The sequence below is a fragment of the Chiloscyllium plagiosum genome, unplaced genomic scaffold (assembly GCF_037043375.1).
Source record: "Chiloscyllium plagiosum isolate Xiang-an unplaced genomic scaffold, Cpla_swu_hap1 HiC_scaffold_20, whole genome shotgun sequence".
In the NCBI taxonomy this organism is placed as follows: domain Eukaryota; kingdom Metazoa; phylum Chordata; class Chondrichthyes; order Orectolobiformes; family Hemiscylliidae; genus Chiloscyllium; species Chiloscyllium plagiosum.
Genome location: NW_028270158.1, coordinates 62,492,726 through 62,517,265, shown reverse-complemented (window position 1 = coordinate 62,517,265; position 24,540 = coordinate 62,492,726). Strand labels below are relative to the sequence as shown.

General features: G+C 40.1%; 1 protein-coding gene across 2 annotated transcripts in view; it reads left to right on the top strand.

Annotated features, from left to right (window-relative positions):
* The first annotated feature begins 5,785 nt into the window (after nucleotides 1–5,785).
* Nucleotides 5,786–24,540, top strand: part of rab40c (RAB40c, member RAS oncogene family) — an 88,710-nt gene continuing 69,955 nt past the window's right edge. Inside the window, exon 1 of one of the 2 annotated variants that reach the window (XM_087998024.1) lies at nucleotides 5,786–6,356. In XM_087998024.1, coding sequence (XP_087854150.1) covers nucleotides 6,188–6,356 — 169 coding nt within the window. In that variant the 5' untranslated portion in view covers nucleotides 5,786–6,187. The remainder of the gene's footprint in view (nucleotides 6,357–24,540) is intronic. The other variant, XM_043711126.2, reaches the window with a different exon arrangement.

Here is a 24,540-nt window from a genome sequence, read left to right as displayed (position 1 = left end):
AGCAGGTCTGGCAGCATCCAAGGAGCAGGAGAATCGATGTTTCGGGCATAAGCCCTTCTTCAGGAGGGCTTATGCCCGAAACGTCGATTCTCCTGCTCCTTGGATGCTGCCTGACCTGCTGCGCTTTTCCAGCTACACATTTTTAAGCTCTGATCTCCAGCATCTGCAGTCCTTACTTTCTCCTAGTTGTTGGACTTGGGCCTGCTGCCACATGTTGAACTGCTGTTGTTTGGAATTCTTACCGGACTATAACGTAAATCCTTTCCACACTGTTATAACGTCATCATTTTTAACCCATTCTCAGATACTGTATGTAATGTTACTGCTCTCCTTTTAATCCATTTTTGTATAATAACTTTTTTTTCACTCTGTAAGATTTGTGCCTACTTACTTGTACCCAACATGGTGCCGTTAAAAGGCAGCCATTGTAAAAACTGTAAACCTGTACTGGAGTACATGTGACAATAAAGGATATTCTATTCTTTAATAAATTCAGTCAAATTGCTCCCCTTAACAAAACAATGCCAACTGTTCTTGATTCTCTATTTCTCCGAGTGCAGATCATTGTGTCCTCCAGAATTGCTTCCAATAGTTTCCCACTGAGGTCAGACTGACTGGCCTGTAGTTTCTAGGTTTATCCCTTGCTCCCTTCATGAATAATGGTACCACACTGGCTGACTTCCAGTCCTCTGGCACCTCTCCTGTGGCCAAGCATGAACTGAAAAGTTTTGTAAGCATACCCTACTATTTCCTCTCTTGCCTTACTCAACAGCCTCGATTCATTTCTTCCAGTCCTGGATCCGGTTCAGTCCTATCTACTTTTAAGCCTGCCAGACCTCTCAGAACATCCTCTCTATCTACGCTAATTTATTTAAGCACATCTCATTTCTTCTCCCTAATTACTACACCCAAGCCGTCCCTCTCACTAGTGAACACTGACACACACATACAAATTACTTAATGGGCCTAATTGTTTCCTAATTATTCTTTTACGCTTAATGTACTTGTAAAATAACTTAGGATTTTCTTAATTTTAATTATCATTGCCATTATCCTTTCATTCCCCCTCTTTGCAAGACAGAGTTGAAGGGTTTGAACTATGGATAGAGGCTGAATAGGCTGGGCTGTTTTCCCTAGAGAGTCAGAGGCTGAGGGGTGACCTTATAGAGGTTTATAAAATCATGAGGGGCATGGATAGGGTAAATAGACAAGGTTATTTCCCTGGAGTGGGAAAGGCTAGGGGGCATGGGTTTAGGGTGAGAGGGGAAAAATTTAAAAGGGATCTAAGCATGAAATGAACTGCTGGAGGAAATGGTGGACGCTGATACAATTACAATATTTAAAAGGCACCTGAATGGGTATATGAATAGGAAGTTTAGAGGCCAAGTGCTGGCAAATGGGAGTAGATCAATTTAGGATATTGGCATGGACAAGTTGGACCAAAGGGTCTGTTTCCATCCTGTACATCTCTATGATTCTATGTCCCTTTCCACCTCCAAGGAAGAAACCAAGTATCCATTAGAGAAACCACCAGCAAGGCTGTCTTCCACCAATACAAGCTGCTGAGATTCAGTGGGCATTCTAACTAGATTAAAACAAGTAGGGAAGAAGGGCTTATGCCCGAAACATAGATTCTCCTGTTCCTTGGATGCTGCCTGACCTGCTGCGCTTTTCCAGCAACACATTTTCAGCTAAAACAAGTAGGAGCAAGGTAGGTTATGAAGAATAGAGATAAATAGAAACATGGTAAATCAAAGACCAGTGAGCCTGACATCGGTGGTGGGCAAGTTGTTGGAGGGAATCCTGAGGGACAGGATTTATGCATACTTGGAGAGGCAAGGACTGATTAGGGATAGTCAGCTTGGTTTTGTGCATGGGCAATCATGTCTCATAAACTTGATTGAGTTTTTTTGAAAAAGTAACAAAGAGGATTGATGAGGGCAGAACGGTAGACATGATCTATATGGACTTCACTAAGACGTTTGACAAGGTCCCTCATGGGAGACTGGTTAGCAAGGTTAGATCTCATGGAATAAAGGGAAAAGTAACCATTTGTATACAGAACTGGCTCAAAGGTAGAAGACAGAGAATGATGGTGGATGGTTCCTTTTCAGACTAGAGACTGGAGACCTGTGACCTGTGGTGTGCCACAAGGATCAGTACTGGATCCACTGCTTTTCGAGATTTATATAAATGATTTGGATGTGAACACAGAGGTATAGTTATAGAGTCATAGAGATGTACAGCATGGAAACAGACCCTTCGGTCCAACCCATCCATGCCGACCAGATATCCCAGTCCAATCTAGTCCCACCTGCTAGTACCTGGCCCATATCCATCCAAACCCTTCCTATTCATATACTCATCCAGATGCCTCTTAAATGTTGCAATTGTACGAGCCTCCACCACTTCCTGTGGCAGCTCATTCCATACTCGTACCACCCTCTGTGTGAAAAAGTTGCCCCTTAGGTCTTTTTATATCTTTCCCTTCTCACCCTAAACCTATGCCCTCTAGTTCTGGACTCCCCAACCTCAGGGAAAAGACTTTGTCTATTTACCCTATCCTTGCCTCTCATAATTTTGTAAACCTCAATAAGGTCACCCCTCAGCCTCCAAAGCTCCAGGGAAAACAGCCCCAGCCTGTTCAGCTAGTAAGTTTGCAGATGACAAATTGGAGGTGCAGTGGACAGCAAAGAAAGTGACCTCAGAGTACAATGGGATCTTAATTAGATGGGCCAATGGGCAGATGGAGTTTAATTTAGAAAAATGCGAGGTGCTGCATTTTGGAAAAGCAAATCAGAGCAGGACTTAAACACTTAATGGTAAGGTCCTGGGGAATGTTGCTAAACAAAAAGACCATGGAGTGCAGGTTCATAGTTCCTTGAAAGTAGAGTCGCAGGTAGATAGGATAGTGAAGAAATCGCTTGGTATGCCTTCCTTTATTGGTCACAGAATTGAGTATGGGAGTTGGGAGGTCATGTTGCTGCTGTACAGGATATTGGTTAGGCCAATTTTGGAAATTATGTGTAATTCTGGTCTCCTTCCTATCGGAAGGACGTTGTGACACTTGAAAGGGTTCAGAAAAGATTTAAAAGGATGTTGTCAGGGTTGGAGTATTTGAGCTATAGGGTGAATAGGGTGAAGCTGTTTTCCCTGAAGCATCAGAGGCTGAGGGGTGACCATATAGAGGTTTATAAAATCATGAGGGGCATGTATAGGATAAATAAACAAAGTCTTTTCCCTGGGGTGGGGAAGTCCAGAACTAGAGGGCATAGATTTAGGGTGAGAGGAGAAAGATATAAAAGAGACTTAAGGGGCAATTTTTTCATGTAGAGGGTCGTGTGTGTATGGAATGAGCTGCCAGAGGAAGTGATGGAGACTGAGACAATTGTAGCATTTAAAAGGCATCTGGATCGGTATATGAATAGGAAGGGTTTAAAGGAATATGGGCTAAGAAGTGGCAAATGGGACTAGATTAGGTTAAGATATCTGGTTGGCATGGATGATAGGACTGAAGGGTCTGTTTCCATTATGTATAACTCTGTGACTCTATAACTGTTTATAAACGGGAAACCATACTTCCAAGTTACTGAAACTGGTCATACACTGAGGTTTAATTAACCTGAATGTTCAACACAGCACTGGCAGGAGTTCCTTTAGCCACTGTCCAAATGTTGTGTGCTACCCAACGGGATGATGTAGGCTTCAATGCTTGTTGTTTTTGCTTCATTCAGCATGCTGACACTGGTTCTTCTATCTTCCCAGCTGATATTCAAGATGTTTCGAACGCATCGTTGATGGAACTATTCAAGTGCCTTCAGATGTCATTGGAATGTTGTCCAAGTTTCTGATGCATACAGGGATCACCACTGCTTTGTACACTAATATTTTTATGTCTGTCCAGATGTCACAATCATGCAAGACTCTTGTTTGGAGACATCCAAAAGCTGTTCCAGCACATTTAAGACAATATTGGATCACGTCATTAAGGTCGACATTGGAGGAGAGGTGACTTCCAAGATACGGAAAGTGGTCCACATTTTCTCGGGTTGTTTCACCAAGTTGTATTGATGGTTCTATCTAATTTGTCTGTTGCTGATGGTTGATAAATGATCTGAGTCTTCTTGGAATTGATGTTAAGTCCAAGTTTCATGTTCAGACGATTGAAGGAATTCAGAATCTGTTGTGGGTGATTTTCTGAGAGAACTGCAACACTGTTGTTATCTGTGTATTGGAACTCAATGAGAGAACTCATAGATGTCTTGTTTTTGGACTTAAGACAGGCAAGATTGAAAAGTCTGCCATATGTTCTGTAGACAATTTCAATTCCTGGGGGAAGGTAGTCCTTGATGATGTGGATGATTGTTGCAGTAAAGCTGGTGAACAAAGTTGGGCAATCATGTATCCCTGTTTTACTCCTGATCTGACTTGAAAAGGCTCACAGTTACTGTTGCTGACCATAAATGTGGCAAGCATGCGATTGTGGAGGAGTCTCAGGATTCGAATGTAGTTTTCAGGGCATCCACCGGTGGACAGGACATTCCATAGGAGTTCTCTTGATACTGAGTGAGACTTTGGTGAGGTTGATGAATGCCATTCTTTGGGTACAGTGATAATGGTACAGGAGCAGGAAGAGAAGCCTTTGCAGGTGATGCTCTGGCCATAAGAAGAGAGAGAAGAATGGATGATGTGCCAGTAAACTAGCAAAAAAAACCTCGTGAATAGGCATTGGAGGAATTGATGACATGATGGTTCTGACAGTACCAATGGTGACTATGGTTCAAAAACCTCATTCATTATGACTGGATTTTGGAATAGTAAGAGGCCAAGATAGGTACTGTGCAATATAAATCACAAACAAAATGAGGAGAATGCTGGAAATATGAATGTTGACAAAGGCCTTTGAACTGAAGCCATAACTCCACTCCCCCTCCACCCCCCCCCCCAAACGTGCTGTGTAATTCCAGGATTTTTTGTCTCTAATACAAATATATGCATTTCCTTGTTTCCCTTTGAGATCAATTTTAATTACAAGAAGCTTGCAAAACCTTTTCAGAGAACACTATTTTTCCTTCCCTCGGATGTTATCAAGGCTGATACACCTGAATGGGGATGGACTTCGTCATTTCCAGTACACTAAAAGGGGAAACAAGTGAGGGATGAACAAGTAAACACCAACTGGGGGAGGGGACTGGAGATAACAAGTGATATAGAGAGAAATGCTGAGAAATACTCAGCAGGCCTCATAGCATCTGCTGGGGGAGATACACAGAATTAACATTTCGAGTCCAAGAAGACTCTTCCTCAGAAAGCATTGATAGTAGCCTTCTTCACATTGTCAACCCATGACAACTGACACCAAGAAGAACGAGGGCACCAACGTCTGCAAGTTCCCCTCCAAAACGCTCACCATCCAGTCTTGGAAATATATTACTGATCTATCAACAGCGATGGGTCAAAATCCTGGAATTCGCTCCCTGTCAGTCAGGGATGTCTACCTGAACCCTATGGACTGTAACAATTCAAGAAGGTAGTTCACCACCACCATCTGAATAGCAACTACAACACGCATATTCCACGAATTAATGATAAACGAAATTAGGAATTTAATCCTAATTAATTTTGCATGGACAATAAAAAACACTACTTCAATTGGATTACTCGCAGACTTCCTCCGCGGAGCGCCAGCCACTAGCACCGACCAATCGGAGGTCGCCGACGCGTCACACGGTCCTAGCCGCAGCCAATAGCAGCGCAGCTTGGAAGGAGGTGCAAGAACGAGCAGCCGCCCGTCAGTGCTCGAGCGCCAGTTTCTGTCAGGAGCGCGATTAAGTCACCGCGGTGGTGGGTGGGAGGTTGTCTCTTCAAAAAAAAAGGGGCAAGGAGGGATTTCAGCTTCGATAGAAAAGACTTTGCGCCAAGTCAGGAGTTACCGCTGGCTTTTTTTTCGCTTCCCCACGGCGCCCGCTCCTCGGCGGTGGCGGGGTCTGCCAAACGCATGCGCGGGAGCGCGAGCAGTTGTTGTTGGAGGCGGTGGGGGTTCTGCGCATGCGCACCGCCGTCCGAGGGAAAGGAGTGAGTGATTTACCGGCCGCCCCCATCCCTCCCTAACCCTTCAGTCCCCGGCAACTCAGGCGGCCCGGTGACCGTGAGATGAATCACAAAACCGGGCCGCTCACGGGGGACGATGATGACGACGGCGGCGGCGGCGGCGACGACGAGCCAGGGAAGCCCGGTGAAGACCTACGATTACCTGCTCAAGTTCCTGCTGGTCGGCGACAGCGACGTGGGCAAGGGAGAGATCCTGGAGAGTTTGCAGGACGGGGCCAGCGAGTCCCCCTACGCCTACAGCAACGGTAAGAGCCGACAGCTACGTGCGCAGCCTTTTCAGCGCTGGCAATTCCCCCAGTCCAGGACGCCGAGTACTGAAACCGGGAATTTAAAACGCTTCACTTGCAGTATAAGGTCAGGTGTCTCCTGCGCGTCTATCCTGGATGTGGCCAAGGAGAAACGTCCACGATGTGATCTGGGTCAAAATGAACCGCGGTTGGTCCTTAATGCTTTTGTGTTTTTTTTTTGGTTAAATCACAACGCGGTTCATTCCGAACGCTTTTTCGTTTGGAACATCGCAATACGTTTTCATTCCTCTTAACGCGTTTTCTTCTTTATTTTGGAAACTTCGTACTGGAGTGTAAACATTAATGTCCTGCAGACACGTTCCACTTTTCTCTCTCTCTCACTCTCTCTCTCACACACACACACACACACACACACACACACAATCTCCCCCCCCCCCCCCCCCCAGCCCCCTGTCATCTGGAGCTGTGTGTGTTTCCAGATTTGTATCTTTTTATGTCAGGTTGCAAGTCTCACAGATCGCAATCCCGATTTAAGCTATTCATAGAATCTTAGAACAGATTTGTAAAGATTCAGTATCAAATGTCTTTCATTGTGGAATAGCACTAAAAGCCTGACCCAGTCTGCTGAAGTACAGATGATACCAAATTCTTTTACAGGGGTCATGGATTTGATGTTAAAAAAGATAACACGCTGGGCTACATTGTAGCCTGTAGCATTTTTTTGTTTTGAAATTAGTTAGCTTGACAAAGTGAAAGCTGTTGAAATAAGTTGAATGTTTGGAATCAAACTTAGTGTATTCTGTCGTGCTGTTTAGTGTGGCTGCTGGTTTCTTTTTTTTTATGGCTGAGGAATAGCAGAAATATTTCTGGCATAAACTTCATTGTGTAATATAGTTATGTTAATGGCTTCAAAGTCCCTTACCAATTTTAGTTTGATTGAAAGAGGCATGTTTTAAAGCATAAATTGTTCAGGGTCCAAGCTGTCATAAAGGACTGAGAATGCTGGCTGCTAATGGCACAAACTTCAGTATGCGTACATGATGTCAAGTTGCCAAGTCACCTGCACATTTGGTTAATCTGTTATATAAATAGACTCTCAAATTCAGTGATTTTTTTTTACTAAACATATATTTGATTTGTCTTGCATAACATTGTTTCACAACAAACTGCTTTGATATTTGATATTTTCTTGCACTATGATGCAAGGAATGTAAAAGCAGATTGTACGAATCAGCTAAAAACAATTGAGACTATTTTGGTTATTGTGGACAAGTGTATGTTTGAATATCTTAAAGATTTAATGCAAATATCATTGTAATTTGTACAGTACTATCTAACATTTCAGGTTGATGCTGCTTGTCCTGAGTATTTATAACATTTTTGGTTAATTTATTTCAGCACCTGCAGTTAATATTTAATATTTTTGTGAAAAATCAATTGTAGTGTGCATTTTTCAAATATAAACTGCGCATTGTTCTGTATCTCCTTGCTGGGAGGGCAAGGTGATTTAGACCCACAAATGTTAGTGCCTATTCTGAAAGCAGTCGTGCACTGGTCAGAGCTTATTTGCTTTTGTGTGACATTGTTTGTTTGTTTGTTCTGACCAAGTTGTAAAGTACAAGTCACGAATTGAGACACCAGTTCAAGCAGTAGAACTTGTGACCTTGGAGTCCCTAATTGAGTTGCCTCATGAGTAGCTGCTTTTGTTTTGGTTGTGTATTGTTGTTTTGGTTCTGAATTATCCTTTAAGATTTCCTGTGAAATTATTGATTTTCATGTAATACATATTAAAGTTGTGATAATTGCTGACTAACCCAATTTGATCTTTGGTTGCAAGTTAGGGTGTAGTTTCATAAATACTGGCGTGTTTTGTAATTAAGATGTTTGCAATATTTCTTTTGCTCATAGACTGTGTGTATGTTGAACATATACATGTGTTGTATTACATTCATCCCATAATAAAATTGGAGACACTTGAGAGTTTGAGTATTTTTGAACTGACTACAGTAATGAGCATGACTTGAGGAATTTTTAGTGATGAAAAATAAATGGGAATTGAGTACAGTATACAGTGGACACCCTAGTATAGGGGCAAGCGCTCAGATGCTACTTTCCTTTATCACTTCTATTTCTGTCTTGAGCTTTATCATTCCATCTTTTATTTTTACCATTGTCTAGTTGCTTAAAAAAAAATTGGATTTTGTCGTGTGGGATTGGATTTTGAAGGAGTTTAACATAATGTGTGGTCTCAGGTGGCAAGTTATAATGGGTTTGACCAATATATTAGCTGTGCTGTGCTATGCATTCATTATTTTTGTAACCTTCATTTGTCTAGCTCTTCGGTTCCTTGGTAATTCTATATGATTGCCAAGTAATGAGATGTTTGCTGTGTTAAAATTTGCATTTTAAATTCACTAATCTCCTCAGTTCTAACTTTTGCTGAGTTGCTGCAGTCTCAAGTTTCTTTTTTTTTTGTTCATGGGATGGGGAAAACCTTTGTTTTTAGTAGCCTTTTTGAAACTCCATTTTTAAATGGGCATATTGATAAAATTTTATCTATCAGTTTGTGACATTGTAAAGGGATATTTATAATCAACAGTAACTTAATAAAAAAAATCTTAAAACAAAGAACAGCAGATACTGAAAATCTGAAACAAAAACAGACATTGCTGGAGAAACCCAGCATGTCCAGGAGCATTTGTGGAGAGAAAGCAGTGTTTAACGTTCTAAAGAAGGATCACTCGACTCAACGTTAAACTCTGCTTTCTTCCAAAGACAGAACATAACTGCTGCCAGATTTGCTGAGTTTCTCCAGCAATTTATGATTTTGTTTAAAAAAAATTCTTTATGCCTTGACTGCAGTTTCACTGTTTTCCAGGTTTGTTTTTGTTTTAAAGCATGATACTAAACTTTTTATTTTCAAAAGCCAAGAACTTGGCTGGGCATGTGCTGCATGTTTTAGTAGTGTGGTCTCAACATTCCCTTATTCCTGAATTAGGTTGTGAATTCTCATTTAACTCGAGATTTGAGTTGATAACCTAAATTGACATTTGAGCAAAGTACTGAGTGTTGCACTAGCAATTGCATTCAGATGAGATGTTAAACAAAGGCCTCTAGAAATAATCCCATTGTATTATTTGATGAAAAGTGGAGATGTTCTCCCTGGCTATTCTATTTATCTATTGGCCTATTTCATTAAATTGCCGTTTGTGGGATGTTGCCACACACAAATTGGCTGTCTTCTGTACACTAAGGTGTTGGTGGTTAGGCAATGAGATTTGTGGTAGAGACTGAAAGCAGTGGTTTCTGTCTCTTTTCAGTATTCAGAGGGAATTTCGTTCCTCAAAGGCGACATGCTGAAGCAACAATTCAGCCAGGAGAGGTGACAGTAAGTTAGTCAGATATTGTCGGCAGCCAGATGTTGGCTATAATAAGGCGAAAGTGAGGACTGCAGATACTGGAGATCAGAGTCTAGAGTGTGATGCTGGAAAAGCACAGCAGGTCAGACAGCATCCGACGAGCAGGAGAATTGATGTTCGGGCAAAAGCTCTTCATCAGGAAATGGCTATAATAATCCTTGCCCCCCAATATGGTCTGTATCTTCATACCCTTAACTCCAAGGGCTTAATTATTTCTGACACACAGCAGATAAATTAGCAATCACCCTGTCTAATATGACTGTGCTCAGTAATATCCAATTTCTGTATCCATCTGGATGTAGTGAGATATGGTGAAGTTGTGGTTGAAGGTATTGAATGGAGGGAATAAGTTCGATGGGCCAAATGGTCTGCTTCTATATTTTATACTTTGCTTGTTGGAGTTCATACTGTGGAGGAAGGACAGCTCCCTTGGATGCATTTCACCATTAAGTATCCCCCTTCATCAGGTCTGATAAGGTAGCAGATTTCTGTATTAATAGGATTTGAGACTATCTTTTCAAGAAAAGTTGCTTTTTCCTCTCTTCCTTTCCAAGTAAGCCATGTGTTCCCCAAGCTTCCCATTGCTCCTGTCCTGAACATCTATCTATCTCTTGTCTCCCTGTCCTGTTGGGATGTTTCCTCTATATGCCTTTTCTGCAAGATCACTTTTCTCTCTTGATGCCATTTTTTTTTTCTGCAATAGAAAGCAATCCAAATTCTCTTGCTGCTGGCTATAGGGAGAGGCTGAATAGGCTGCGGGTTTGACCCAGAGTGTCAGAGGCTGAAGGGTGAACTTCCTAGAAGTTTGTAAAGTCATGAGAGGGCATGAATAGGGTAAATAGACAAGATGTTTTCCCTGGGATGGGGGAGTCCAGAGCTGGAGGGCATATGTTTAGGGTGAGAGGGGAAAGATTTTTAAAAGGGACTTAAGGGGCAACTTTTTCATGCAGAGGATGGTGCGTGGATCAGATGAGCTTCCAGAGGAAATGATGGAGTCTGGTACAATTGCAGCATTTAAAAGGGATCTGGATAGATATCTGAATAGGAAGGGTTTAAAGGGTTATGGGCCAAGTGCCGGCAAATGGGACTAGATTAATTTAGGATATCTGGTCAGCATGGATGAGTTGGACCAAAGGGTCTGTTTCTGTGCTGTACACGTCTATGATAGTAAGTGTGTGAACATTGATAGTCATTCAAGTCTATAGCATAGGCCAAAGGATCTTTTTCTATCAAGTGCACTAGACAAAAACAAGCACTCAAGAATTCTAATCCCATTTTTCAGCACTTGGCCCATAGCCTCATATGCCATGTATCACAAAGGCAGATTAAGATAGTACTGAAATGTTATGAGTAATGTTCCCTGTAAGCTGCATGTGTACTCAGCCACTCTAATATTCCATGCATGGCAATTGGTGTTCATATGGCAATCACAGCATTGACGTCAGATTCTAGAGGTGTAAGATGAAGCAGCCTATTGTCTAAGTTCTCCTCTCTCCTTTCCCTATTTGCCCCACATCACCCAATCACTATTAACTTTGAAAACTAAAAGCAAACTCAGAATTCGGTTATCAAACAATAAGCGAGTTGGCTCAAAACAGTAAACTCAACGAAAACAAAACACTCAGGATAATCAAAAAAACCGTTGCAAATTCAATCTTAAGATTCCCCACCTTTTACATCCTGCAACATCTGTTTCCCTTCTGTGCTTCTATTCCTATCTTGCTCACATTTTTATCTGCCCCACCTTTTATCTCTTACTTGCTATTCCTTTCACGATCTTCCTTGATTTGCAAAATATTCTGGATGTTAGCACTCTCTATACCATGGATGAAGCTCTAGCTAATCAAATCATTGTAAAATAAAAAAAATGCAAAAATTATAAAGGTCAAAACGAGTTGACATTTCAGATGTGCTCCTTGAACTGAATGCACCCTCCCAAAAATGTGCTGTTGACAAATCTGTATTTTATTTCGGATTTCTTAGCATCTGTTTATTTCCGATTCTTAATGTTTGAAATAGTCCCTTTTTTTTAAAACTATTCTATTTTAAAATAAAATAGAGCTCTGAAACAAAGACCGCAGTTACTGAAGAAATGCCACAGGTCTGGCAGCATCTATGCAAAGAAAGAGTTAAAGTTTAGAGTCTGGTGCCTCTTCATCAGATGCTGCCAGACCTACTGAGTTTCTCCAGCAATTTGTTTTTGTTTCAGATCTCTAGTACCCACAGTTCTTTGTTTTAATTAATTGTGTTCAATATTTACCAAAGCATTTTGAATATAAACAGTGTGTTTTTATACAGTATTATGATACACTATACTAATTTTGTTCTATCAGTTCTCAGTTAGACCCTTTCCATTTCTTAATTGACCTTTCTTCATGTGCAAAGTTTTTAAAAATCGCGCAACACCAGGTTATAGTCCAACAGGTTTAATTGAAGGCACTAGCTTTCAGAGCGTTGCTCCTTCATCAGGTGGTTGTGGAGTATTCTGTGTCTTACAATCTTATACTCCACAACCACCTGATGAAGGAGCAGTGCTCAAAAAGCTAGTGCCTTAAATTAAACCTGTTGGACTATAACCTGGTGTTGCGTAATTATTTGTTGGTGGGTTTTTTTTTAAACTTTGTACATCCCAATCTAACAAAGGCATCTCCATCATTTTAGATTAGATTAGATTACTTACAATGTGGAAACAGGCCCTTCGGCCCAACAAGTCCACACCGCCCCGCCGAAGCGAATCCACCCATACCCCTACCCCTACATTTTACATTTACCCCTTACCTAACATTACGGGCAATTTAGCATGGCCAATTCACCTGACCTGCACATCTTTGGACTGTGGGAGGAAACCGGAGCACCCGGAGGAAACCCACGCAGACACGGGGAGAACGTGCAAACTCCACACAGTCATTCGCCTGAGGCGAGTATTGAACCCAGGTTTCTGGCGCTGTGAGGCAGCAGTGCTAACCACTGTGCCACCGTGCCGCCCTATTTCTTCACTTATATATGAAAGAACTGAATCCTGGCATCTGAAGTAATAGCAAGTGAGAATAGCCTTTTTGGTTTTGAAGGCATAAACTAACTTGGTCAGTATTACAGTTTGGGGACCCTTTTTATCTGGACTTTGGGTTTTGCCTAGAAATTCTAATCTGTACTTGCACTGGATCCAAGCGTATCCAAGTATCTTTCCAGCATTTTCTGCGTTTATTATTCCTTTTTTCATTTAGTTTCATGGTGTGAATAATTGCATGGTGCAGTGCTTCCTAGACACAATGACCATTGCAGTAACAAAAAGCATTAAATATTTGAACTAACTTATTCTTGATTATCATCAAATCCCACAAAATGTTTTTTCGTAGCATAATCTGTTCCAACTAATCTTGTCTCATGCTGCATATTTTCTCTTCCATTTTCCAAAGTACGTTCACTGGCATAATTAAACCTGAAGTAACCGGCAGTAGATTTAATGGGTAGTATTTTAAATATTTTTCCCCTTTTTTTTTTAACTACACAGTTATACATGTGGCACTCTAAGAGGAAATGTATTTGTCTGTAGTCAAAGCTTGATCTGATTAAAATAAGATAATTGTTCAATAGCATTAAATCTGTGGAAATTTTGGATGAAATTTTGTGGAACAAGCTGTTGGCCAGAGGTTAGTAATCTAATTGTTTTGCGAAATACACAGTAAATGGATAAAGCGCACTAATTTATACTATTGTCATATTCACACTGTAACTTTGCATAACTCCTCATTTACTAATGATAGGGACAGCCCCAATTTCAAAAACAGCCAGACACTATAAACATCTAAATATTTTGGTGCAGTAGTTTTAGAAACAGAAGAAAATCCTGGATTCTAGCTTTTTTCCCTCATCATAAATCTTGTGCAATTTCTGTTTGGTAGTTTGACAACTTAATGCAAAAATAAGCATTTGCAAATAGCCAAGCTTTTATTCAAGCTGTTATCAAAATGAAATGTTTATATTAAGCCATTAGATGTTGTCATTCAGTATTCATTTTCATTACTTGTGCATATACTGATGTGCAATGACTCAATAAATCATCCTGCCAAGTCAGGGAAATTTCAGTAAGACACGTTTTAGAATCCTGCTGTGTTTGGAATAGTAGTATGATTTGAGAGCCTGCACAGATCAGTTCAATAAACCTCTCGTGAACTGAGAGGTTTGTCAACCTTTAATTACATGACTCCTGGTCTCAATTTTGTTCCCTGTGTTCATAGTAGTGATTTTATACATGCTGTGGACTTCTGCCCATTGGATAAATTATCCCCAACTGAAAAAACAGCACAGGATTATGGTTCAGATATATGTGCCAGCACTCTATACAGTCTTTGTCATGTATTACAATAGCTTCTCACTGAGGCACTTCCAAATGGCATAATAGGCTTTGTGTGACTCCTAAACACACTTCCTGCATAGCTGTCCATATTCAGAAATACTGTCAAACAAGTTTATTTGGCATTCTGGTAGTGTTTATTTTCCAATTGAAGGGGAATGAGCTATGTTGGAGAAGATATGCTTTGTGTTCTTTGACTGACAATTAAAAATGGAATTGCAAACTGTATAGTTTTCATAGTCTGCTTCCTTTCTGAATTGTTCAGAGCAATGCTTTTTGTCATTGGTCTCTCGGCTGTCATGTTAAGTCTTTAATAACTTGCATAGTAAATTCATTCATTATCCTCTTTGTTTTTATTTTCAGAAATCAAATTATTTGTAAGTTCCAATGCTTGATATTACGTTGGAAAAAAACTAGGTAAAGATGATAGAATTGGTAATTATGTTCTTTATTTTTGAATAATTGTAACATGCTGGCAATAACTGACACTTCTTTGAGAATCTTCAGTATTTCTCTTGAGACCATAGAATCTAATCTTTGCCTTGGGGAAATGCTGCTTAATGGGTTTGGCGCAGAGTTTTCATTACAGCTTCAAAAGCCTTTTACAAAGCTATGTTGGTCTTGGACTAAAGGATTGAGACAAATGCCTCATCTGGCAGATTGAAGCCTTTTGGCATTCTGTTCTCCACTTTTTGAAACATGAGCTCCAAATAATTGAGATTTGATATTTTAATCCTACTTGAGTAGATATACATAATAGGAACATCTGGTCTTTGCATCATCTTGTTTTAAGTTATTTTATTTTCTCTGCACTTATTTTTTATTTCTCAGTCATATTTCCATACCTATTCATTTGTTAGAACATTGCAGTATTTCATCTTGTTTGATATTTTGCGATTTGGTTATAGAATACATCCTCTGAAAGTCTGTTATGCATTTTGAGGTACTAAAAAATCAATCTAGTGTCCATTTTTCAGAATGGGGATTGTGTTCACATTAGATTAGATTACTTAGTGTGGAAACGGTCCCTTCGGCCCAACAAGTCCACATCGACCCGCTGAAGCGCAACCCTCCCAGACCCATTCCCCTACATTTATCCCTTCACCTAACACAATGGGCAATTTAGCATGGCCAATTCACCTAACCTGCACATTTTTGGACTGTGGGAGGAAACCGGAGCACCCAGAGGAAACCCACGCAGACACGAAGAGAATGTGCATATTCCACACAGTCAATCGCCTGAGGCGGGATTTGAACCCGGGTCTCTGGTGCTGTTAGGCAGCAGTGCTAACCACTGTGCCACCGTGCTGCCCACAAATAACAAAAATATTCATTGCAATAGAAAGCAAGAGACCTACAAAAATGTTTAAATTACTTGGGAATTTTTAAAGTAAACCATACTAGCTGGAGGGATGTAATTTTAGAAAAATCGGCTATTATTAAAATACATCGATCCTTTTTTAATGATGCAGCTTTATGATCTTTTTTAATTTACTTACCTCTTTTTTTTTAACAAAAAACCTTCTGAGATATTTCCACATCTCTATTCTGATGTCCACAGCATAGTGGCCATGTTTTTGGTTGCTTCAACCTGAATCATTAGAGTCCCTCTGGGTCATGTCCTCTCTTTCCTCCTTTTTAAGGCAATCCTTAAAAAGGTATGTGATCAAGCTTTTAATTATCTGACCTGATACCTCTTTACATAGGAAATTTAAGAAATTCAACTCGCTGTGAAGTCAGGTCCTTGGGATATTTTTAAGGCCAAATATATATTGGCTATATCAGGGAGTCCAATTGCAGTACAGTTTTCCCAGTGCGGTACCCTGTGCTTTTCTCCTGCAGGGACTAATTTGACACACTCTCCAGCTTCAAAGCAGCATGATCTAGGAGTGAGTGCTACTGCTGTCTGTGCTGTTGTGGAGGAAGGATAGCAGAACACCGTGCGACTATATTTACAAACTTATACTCTGCTTTGCTAATTGGCATTGCATAATATGGGTATTACTGTATTTGCACAAGTTTACAGTTTTAAACTTTACTGCTTGCAAATGATATGAGGCATAAGTGGTGAGAGTCCACCTCCTGGAAGTTCTTTGATAGCAAATGCATAAAATGCTATGTAGTTTAACATAGGTGAGAGATAATGACTGAAATTGCAGCAAGTAAGTTTGTTGTCATTATATTTGAACTGTTTACAGAATATGGAGTACAGTTTCTTTCAATATTACTTGAGCGTAATCTGTTTAAAAAGTGAAAACTTTTAAGCACAAAGTTCCTGTGATCTTTTTGCTAGTTCATAATGTATTGAGCTAAAAATACAAGGTGTTCATTGTACTCTAATGTAATTAGAAAATTGCTCTTAACAGATTTTAAATCAAAATGAATTACTTTAGTTAATGGATCTGAAAGTTACTTGTTTCTTCTGAAACCCACTTTCATTATATTAATCAAAGTTCTACTTGCTAAAACCATAGAAGTATCAAGTTATTAAAAGACTGCCTGTTTCTGAGAGGTTTTATATTCAGCTAATACTTGAGTCAAAAAGTTTGTACTTTTCAAAGTTAGCATTTTCTTTTGTGAAGTGAAAACTCTTCCTTCTGTATATCCATAACATGCAGATTATGCATTAGTGTTTGTGATCTGGTACTACTATGAATTTTTAGGTGATACATAGAAATAACTCCATTTAAGGAGCTGCCAATTCTGAGGTGTTACTTTGAAAAGTACTCTCAGTAGTTTCTGGTCTAGAAACTGGAATTAATTTTTAGTTTTTTAGGCGGAATGTAGGAATAACAATGATGAATTGTTCAGGTTGATAGCCAAACCTCAATCCATTTACACACCCTAATGGCTGGCCCATAAAAAAAATTAGATAAATAACTTGTTAGTTCTCTTGCTTGAGAGCTATCCTTTGAATTAGGCGCTAAGAGGGTTTGTGATTAGGTTATTGTGTAATGCACTCATTTGGTTGAGTTGGATATGGTATGTGGTCATGTCAGCATTAAGATGGTGACAGTCCATTTTATGCAGGCTTGCAAGTATGTTATGTGTAACATTCATTCTGCTTATGAAGTGTTATTTGTATACCTTTAATAGAGAAGTCCCTAATAAGTATTAGCCACCATAGTGGACAGTGACAATCTATGCTTCAGTGTATCGTTGATGATCCAACATAAATGGGAACAAGGTTAGTCCATTTAGCCCCCAAGCCTACTTAGTTACTTGGTATTATCATAGCTGACTTGATTTTTAACTCCTTTTTTATTCCTTTTGTTGATCAAAATCTGTCTAACAGTGTTGTCTGGGGTCAAAACTTCCAAATAATGGGTTAGCCTTGAAATTCAGGCCCATTGAATCTTGTTTCAATAAAGTTGCTTCTCATAGAGATGTACAGCACGGAAACAGACCCTTTGGTCCAACTTGTTCCATGTTGACCAGATATCCCAACTCAACCTAGTCCCACTTGCCAGCCCATATCTCTGCAAACGTTTCCTATTCATATACCCATCCAGATGCCCTTTAAATGTTGCAATTGTACTAGCCTCCACCACCTTCCTCTGGCAGCTCATTCCATACATGTACTACCCTCTGCGTGAAAAGGTTGCCCCTCAGGTCTCTTTTATATCTTTCCCCTTTCACCCCTAAACCTATGCCCTCTAGTTCTGGACTCCCCGACGCCAGGGAAAATACTTTGTTTATTTATCCTATACATGCCCCTCATAATTTTGTAAACCTCTATAAGGTCACCCCTCAGCCTCCGACCCTCCAGGGAAAACAGCCCCAGCCTGTTCAGCACCTCCGTGTAGCTCAAATCCTCCAACCCTGGCGACATCCTTGTAAATCTTTTCTGAGCCCTTTCAAGTTTCACAACATCTTTCTGATAGGAAGGAGACCAGACTTGCTTGCAATATTCCAACAGTGGCCTAACCAATGTCCTGTACAGCCACAACATGACCTCCCAACTCCTGTACTCAATACTCTGACCAATAAAGGAAAGCAAACCAAATGCCGCCTTCACTATCCTATCTACCTGCGACTCCACTTTCAAGGAGCTATGAACCTGCACTCCAAAGTCTCTTTGTTCAGCAACATTCCCTAGGATCTTACCATTCATTAAGTGTCTAAGTCCTGCTAAGATTTGCTTTCCCAAAATGCAGCATTTTGCATTTATCTGAATTAAACTCCATCTGCCTCTTCTTCAAAAGACTCAATCAAGTTTGTGAGACATGATTTCCCAAGCACAAAGCCATGTTGACTATCCCTAATCAGTCCTTGCCTTTCCAAATACATGTACATCCTGTCCCTCAGGATTCCCTCCAGCAATTTGCTCACCACTGACGTCAGGCTCACCACTGCATAGTTCCTTGGCTTGTCCTTACCACCTTTTTTTAAAACAGTGGCACCATGTTAGTCAACCTCCAGTCTTCCGGCACCTTACCTGTGACTATTGATGATACAAATATCTCAGTAAGAGACTCATCAATCACTTTCCCAGCTTCCCACAGAGTTCTAGGGTACACCTGATCAGGTCTTGGGGATTTATCCACCTTTTTATGTGTTTCAAGACATCCAGCACTTCCTCCTCTGTAATATGGACATTTTTCAAGGTATCACTATCTATTTCCCTTCATTCTATATCTTCCATGTCCTTTTCCACATTAAATACTGATGCACAGTACTCGTTTAGTACCTTCCCCATTTTCTGCAGCTCCACACAAAGGCCACCTTGCTGTTCTTTGAGGGACCCTATTCTCTCCCTAGTTACCCTTATGTCCTTAATATATTTGTAAAAACCCTTTTGGATTCTCCTTAACCCTATTTGCCAAAGTTATCTCCTGTCCCTTTTTTCCCCCTCCTGATTTCCCGCTTAAGGATACTCCTACTGTCTTTATATTCTTCTAAGGATTCACTCGATCTCTCCTGACTAAAACTGACATATGCTTCCTTCTTTTTCTTAACCAAACCCTCCATTTCTTTAGTTGTCCAGCATTCCCCATACCTACCAGCCTTTCCTTTCACCCTAGCAGGAATATACTGTCTCGGCTCTTGTTATCTCATTTCTGAAGACTTCCCATTTTCCAGCCTTCCCTTTTTACCTGTGAACATCTACGCCCAGTCAGCTTTTGAAAGTTCTTGCCTAATACCGTCAAAATTCGCCCAGTCATCTTCTAAGGTCTGAATATAGACCCAAGCTGTGCGACCTTTCCTCAGTAGATAACTAGGTTTATTCCTGGGATGAAGGGGTTAACGTTCACTGAACGAATTCCCATGAAAGTATATCCACAATACATGCAATCTATTTGTAAGATCGTAGTTGACTCATTCTGGAGAACTAGAGGTTCTTTGTAGATTTGCATACTGAGGCTATTAACTGGCTCAGTGGCTAGCACGGCGCCAGGGACCCGGGTTTGTTTCCAGCCTCTGGCAACTGTCTGTGTGGAGTTTGCACATTCTCCTGTGTCTGCGTGCGTTTCCTCCCACAATCTGAAGATGTGCAGGTTAGGTGAACTGGTCATGATAAATTGTCCGTAGTGTTCAGGGATGTGTAGTTTAAGTGCATTAATCGGGTAAATGTAGAGTAACGGGAATGGGTCTGAATGCAATACTCTTGGGAGGTCGGTGTGGACTTGCTGGGCCCAAAGGGCCTGTTTCCACACTGTAGGGTTCTATGATCATGCATGTTGTGGCTTGTGAACGTATTGTGTGTAAGTTGGCAGATGCTGTTGTCTAAATAGCAGCAGTCAGTGCATTCAAAAAGTAATTGTTTATTAAACGTCTATCCTGAAACCAAAGTATGATATAAATACAGGTGCCTTTTTCTACCTTTCTGGCCTACCAGTAGCTTGAGTATTCAAATAATAATAGTTAATTTCATTCCAGACTTTCAATTTGTGTCTAAGCTCTTGTTGATTTTTCATCTGAACCTTTGGATGAATGGGCAAGTAAAAGCTCTAACTTTTATTCTTCTGTGCAGACCTGTAATGTTACTGTACGGCTGGTGAGCATAATACAGAGACTTCCACACAATCTATCTGAACCAATAAGACTAAATCACTAAATGTAAACTGTTGATATAGTGGCTGCACAAAAGTCTGCTTAAATAATCTGAAAGCAAAAATACTGGAAGCATTTGGTTGATGTTTAAGCTTGATTTTATTGACTCAAAGGCTAACTTGTCTTCCCCTCCATTGATGCTGCCTGATGTGCTGAGTATTTCCAGCATTTGTTTTTATTATTTTTTTTGCTTTCATTTTCAGTTTACTGCATCTGCAGTATACAAGTTTGTCTTGCTGATGCTGCTGAATAAGTCAATAAATCCTTACAGATTGGCCAACCGCTATTGCATTATCAGAGATTAAAACACACTAACTGAGAACCACATACTGGCTCCTGTTTTGAGATACTTTCAAGATGGTGTTATCTGTTATTTATTCTGCTGGGAATTGCAGTGAGTTTCTATATTCAATGATCTTTCTATGATAAGAGTTTGCATTTGAGACACAATCCATTCAGTATACACTGTCATTCTGAGTACATGTGCTGTTAAGGTTCTAGAAGCAGCATTGTAATACATGTGTTCATTGAGAGAAGACCCATGCAATTTTCAAATCATACTTTGTGATTTAAGGGTTAGGGTTTGTGCAGGTATTGTTACACCTCAGTAAGTCATGTGATCTAGTGCTGTGGCTCATGGCCCAGTCTTCGGGATTAGGTTACAAATGTAGTTGAGATCTGCGTCTGTCTATATAACCCTGGACCAGGTGAGTCTTGAACCTGAGCTTCTTGGCTCAGAGCTACTTACATTACTACTGTACCATAAGAACTCCCACAAATCCAATTTATAGTGCAGTACCAAAATGTCTGAAATGAATACTCAATACTTGTCATATTCTATTTTGATAGACAGTGGTATTTAAGATTGGGAAATATTCTGTAGAAGCTTTAGTGTTCCTGTTGTCACTTGATGTTGTGATATTCAGAGTTTTCATTCATTGTTGTGGAAGTAGAATATTTATGTTAAGTCAGTCTTTATTTGAAGTTTAAATCAATAATAGTCAAGAATATGTTCATATAGTTTTCATTCCTGATGAAGGGTTTATTCCTGAAATGTCGTTTTTTTTTCCCTGCTCCTCCGATCTGCCTGATTTGCTGTGCTTTTCCAGAACCACTCTAATCTTGACTCTGATCTCCAGCATCTGCAGTCCTCACTTTCGGCAAGAATATGTTCAGTTCATTTATTTAGATGCCAGCTCAACATATTTGTTGAATGAGTTGTCACTGTAAAGTCCTACTTGTAGGAAACTAGTTGTGTTGATTTTGTGATGCAAGAAGGTGCTTTATGCCTTTTGAATTTGGGGAGAAATGTGTTGTTTAACATTTGTGCATGCATTTATGAAGAGACTAGAGTTTTTTAAATTAATGTTTATGCTAACAAGTATTGATGGAGTGGTGTGTTAATGTGGGTTAATTTTTTTTTTGATGGAGGTGATGGCATAGTGGTATTATCATTGGACTGTTAATCCAGAAATCAAGGTAATGTTTTGGGGACTGGCGTTCAAATCCAGCCACAGCAGATGGTGAAATTTGAAGTATTAAAATCTGAAATAGTCTAACTATATCATCAAGAATCGATTATAAGTAAAACAAAATCTGGTTCACTATTGCCTTTATTTTGGGGAAGGAAGCTGTCATCTTTCGGTTATGGACCAGAGCAAAATCCCTCAAAAATATGTAAAGATAATCTAGACCCTAATGTTTTTCCTTCGTTTTAAAGGTAGTTGTAAGGTATGGTGTTCTGGATGCAATTTGGTCAAACTACCAGGCTTGAAACAAAATACACTTTATTCGTACACCATAATTGAAATACAGACAAAATAAGAAAAATTGGCTTAACTAACTGTTGAAATGATTAATGAAATAGTATAAGTTAATTATTAACTATTGTAATGTAGTAAAATCTTGTAAACACACCCTTGACAAAGGCAAACTCAGTGATAGAGACTCGGTCTATCTGTCTGTCTCAGTCATGCAACCCCAGCTCTAAGCTGCAGCAAAGAGTGGAATAAGAGCTTCCACGTCCAAATTCAAGACCTCGGCAACTGCCACTGAAGGCTTAAACTAAAAATCCAGGCTCTGTGGGAGAAAGACCCCACCCATTCAGGCTGCTTTCTGTTGTTCTAACTGTTTAAAACAAAACCCATGGCGCCTCAAGCTATTTACTTTATTGGCTTTGGAGCAGACTTTGTTTGTTTGTTTGTCACCTCTGTTTTAACCTTTTTTCATTTAAAGACCAAGAGACAAAACACACCCTCCTTTTTCAAACTATAATATCGTTCTACTTACCTGGTCTGGACTATGTGACTCCAGGTCCATAGCAATGTGGTAGACTCTTGACTGCCCTCTGGGATGGGCAATAAATGCCAGTCTAGCCAGTGACACTATCACCCCACAAATGAATGGGGGAAAAAAAAATTGCAATTTCATTGCTCAGAAGGCAGCTGCATGTCTTGTGTTTTAAGGTATTTTGATTGAATTAGGAAGGCGAGTTTATGCAAATCAGACCATCTAAGTACTTCAGTAGTACACACTGTCTTTCTCATTTACGTTCTCAGCAAAACACCAACATTAAGAATTCATGAATCTTCTTTTTTAAATTAAATTTCCTAAAAGACCACTCTGAAGGTTTAATTTGTTCAATGTTGCCACATATGTTGAATCTTTGAAATGCCATTTGAGCATTTTACTCTAGTATTGTGCAATGGGAAGATGATGGTTCTTGGCTCTCACTAATCCCTTTTTATTTTGGTAATTCTGCAAAAGGTTTCACTGTTTGAGGTTGCTTATTTAGCACCTTTTCATTTATCTCTGTAGGTGGAAGAATGTCAAGTGGGAGATGAGTACAGTGCAAATCTGTGAAAAAACAAAACCACAGAACTCTTATTCTTTCTCTATTCTCAATTTAAGATGAGGGCAGCTGGGTACATCAGTTTACTTATGAATCTCCTGCAGCTGTGTTGCAGCCCCATTCCCCTGCCACATGTTTATTTTACAAACCTACATCATGGCTTCTTGTGATCCAAGTACACTTAAGCACCTGTCACAGTGTGTGATTTTAAATTAGAAATTTATCATTTTAGTCTTTTCCTTCACTGTAGATAGTGTTTTATCTTGCCAACAATAGAAGTCTTGATCTTTGACAATACTTAAGATTAATAGATTAAAATAATTATTGAAAGAAACCAGCTGAGAGTGATTATCTAATAGTTGGGCAAGCTTTTTGTGATATGAAGTACATTATATTGTTGCGGTGTAAATTCTGTGCATTTGGTGAGCAAATTTTGTTCCAAGGTTTATTTTTTATCTTGATGTATTGCAGCTTTTGATTTTGTATTTTGTAGTAAACCTTTTAATTAAAAATTCATGTAGCATCTTAAGAAAATATAGGCAAGCATCAGTGTGCATGTTTTAATTTTCACCATTTAGCGTTAGTCCTCCGGTTAATGTTCATGGTCTATGGCAGTACTCAAAGCAAACTAATAGATTATTGTTGCAAATGAGTCACAAACTTGACTGCCCCGGTTGACCCACTGTCTCAACCTGCATCTGTCCTACTGAACTCATCCCTTCCAACCTTGACACCATCCTGTCCTTCTTAGTCCAGGAACTCCCCACCTCCATTCATGACACCACCCACATCCTTCACCACCTCCAAAATTTTTGTTTCCCCAGCCCCTAACACCCCTTCTTCACCATGGACATCCAGTTCCTGTACACATCGATCCGCCACAACAAAGGTCTCCAAGCCTTCCGTTTCTTCCTGTTGTGCCGTCCCAACCAGTACCCTTTCACTGACACCCTCACCTGCCTGGCTGAACTGGTCCTCCCCCTCAACAAGTTCTCCTTCCAATCTTCCCACTTTCTCCAAACCAAAGGGGTAGCCATGGGCACCCACCTGGGACCCAGCTATACCTGTCTGTTTGTCGTTACATGGAACAGTTCATTGTCTGCAGTTACACCAGCACCCCCCCTCCTCCACTACATCGATGTCCGTATGAGGAGGTGAATGGTTCATCAACTGTAGCAATACCTTCCACCCCAACCTCCAATTCAACTGGACTATCTCAAAACACCTCCCTCCTTTTTCTGGACCTCTCTATCACATCTACTACAAGCCCATCGACACCAACAGCTACTAAGTCTACACTCGTCCCATCCTACCTTCTGTAAAAATGCCATCCCTTATTCCAAATTCCTCTGTTTCCGTGCCGTCCATCTCTATGACTCTCCAAAAGATAATGATTGATTGAACTTAAAATTCCACAATTCTTTTGTGCTAGCTACACCAATTTTTGACTGATTTCTTTTAAAAAAAAATACAAGTGTAATTGACTAAGAACTCCAGGCCCAA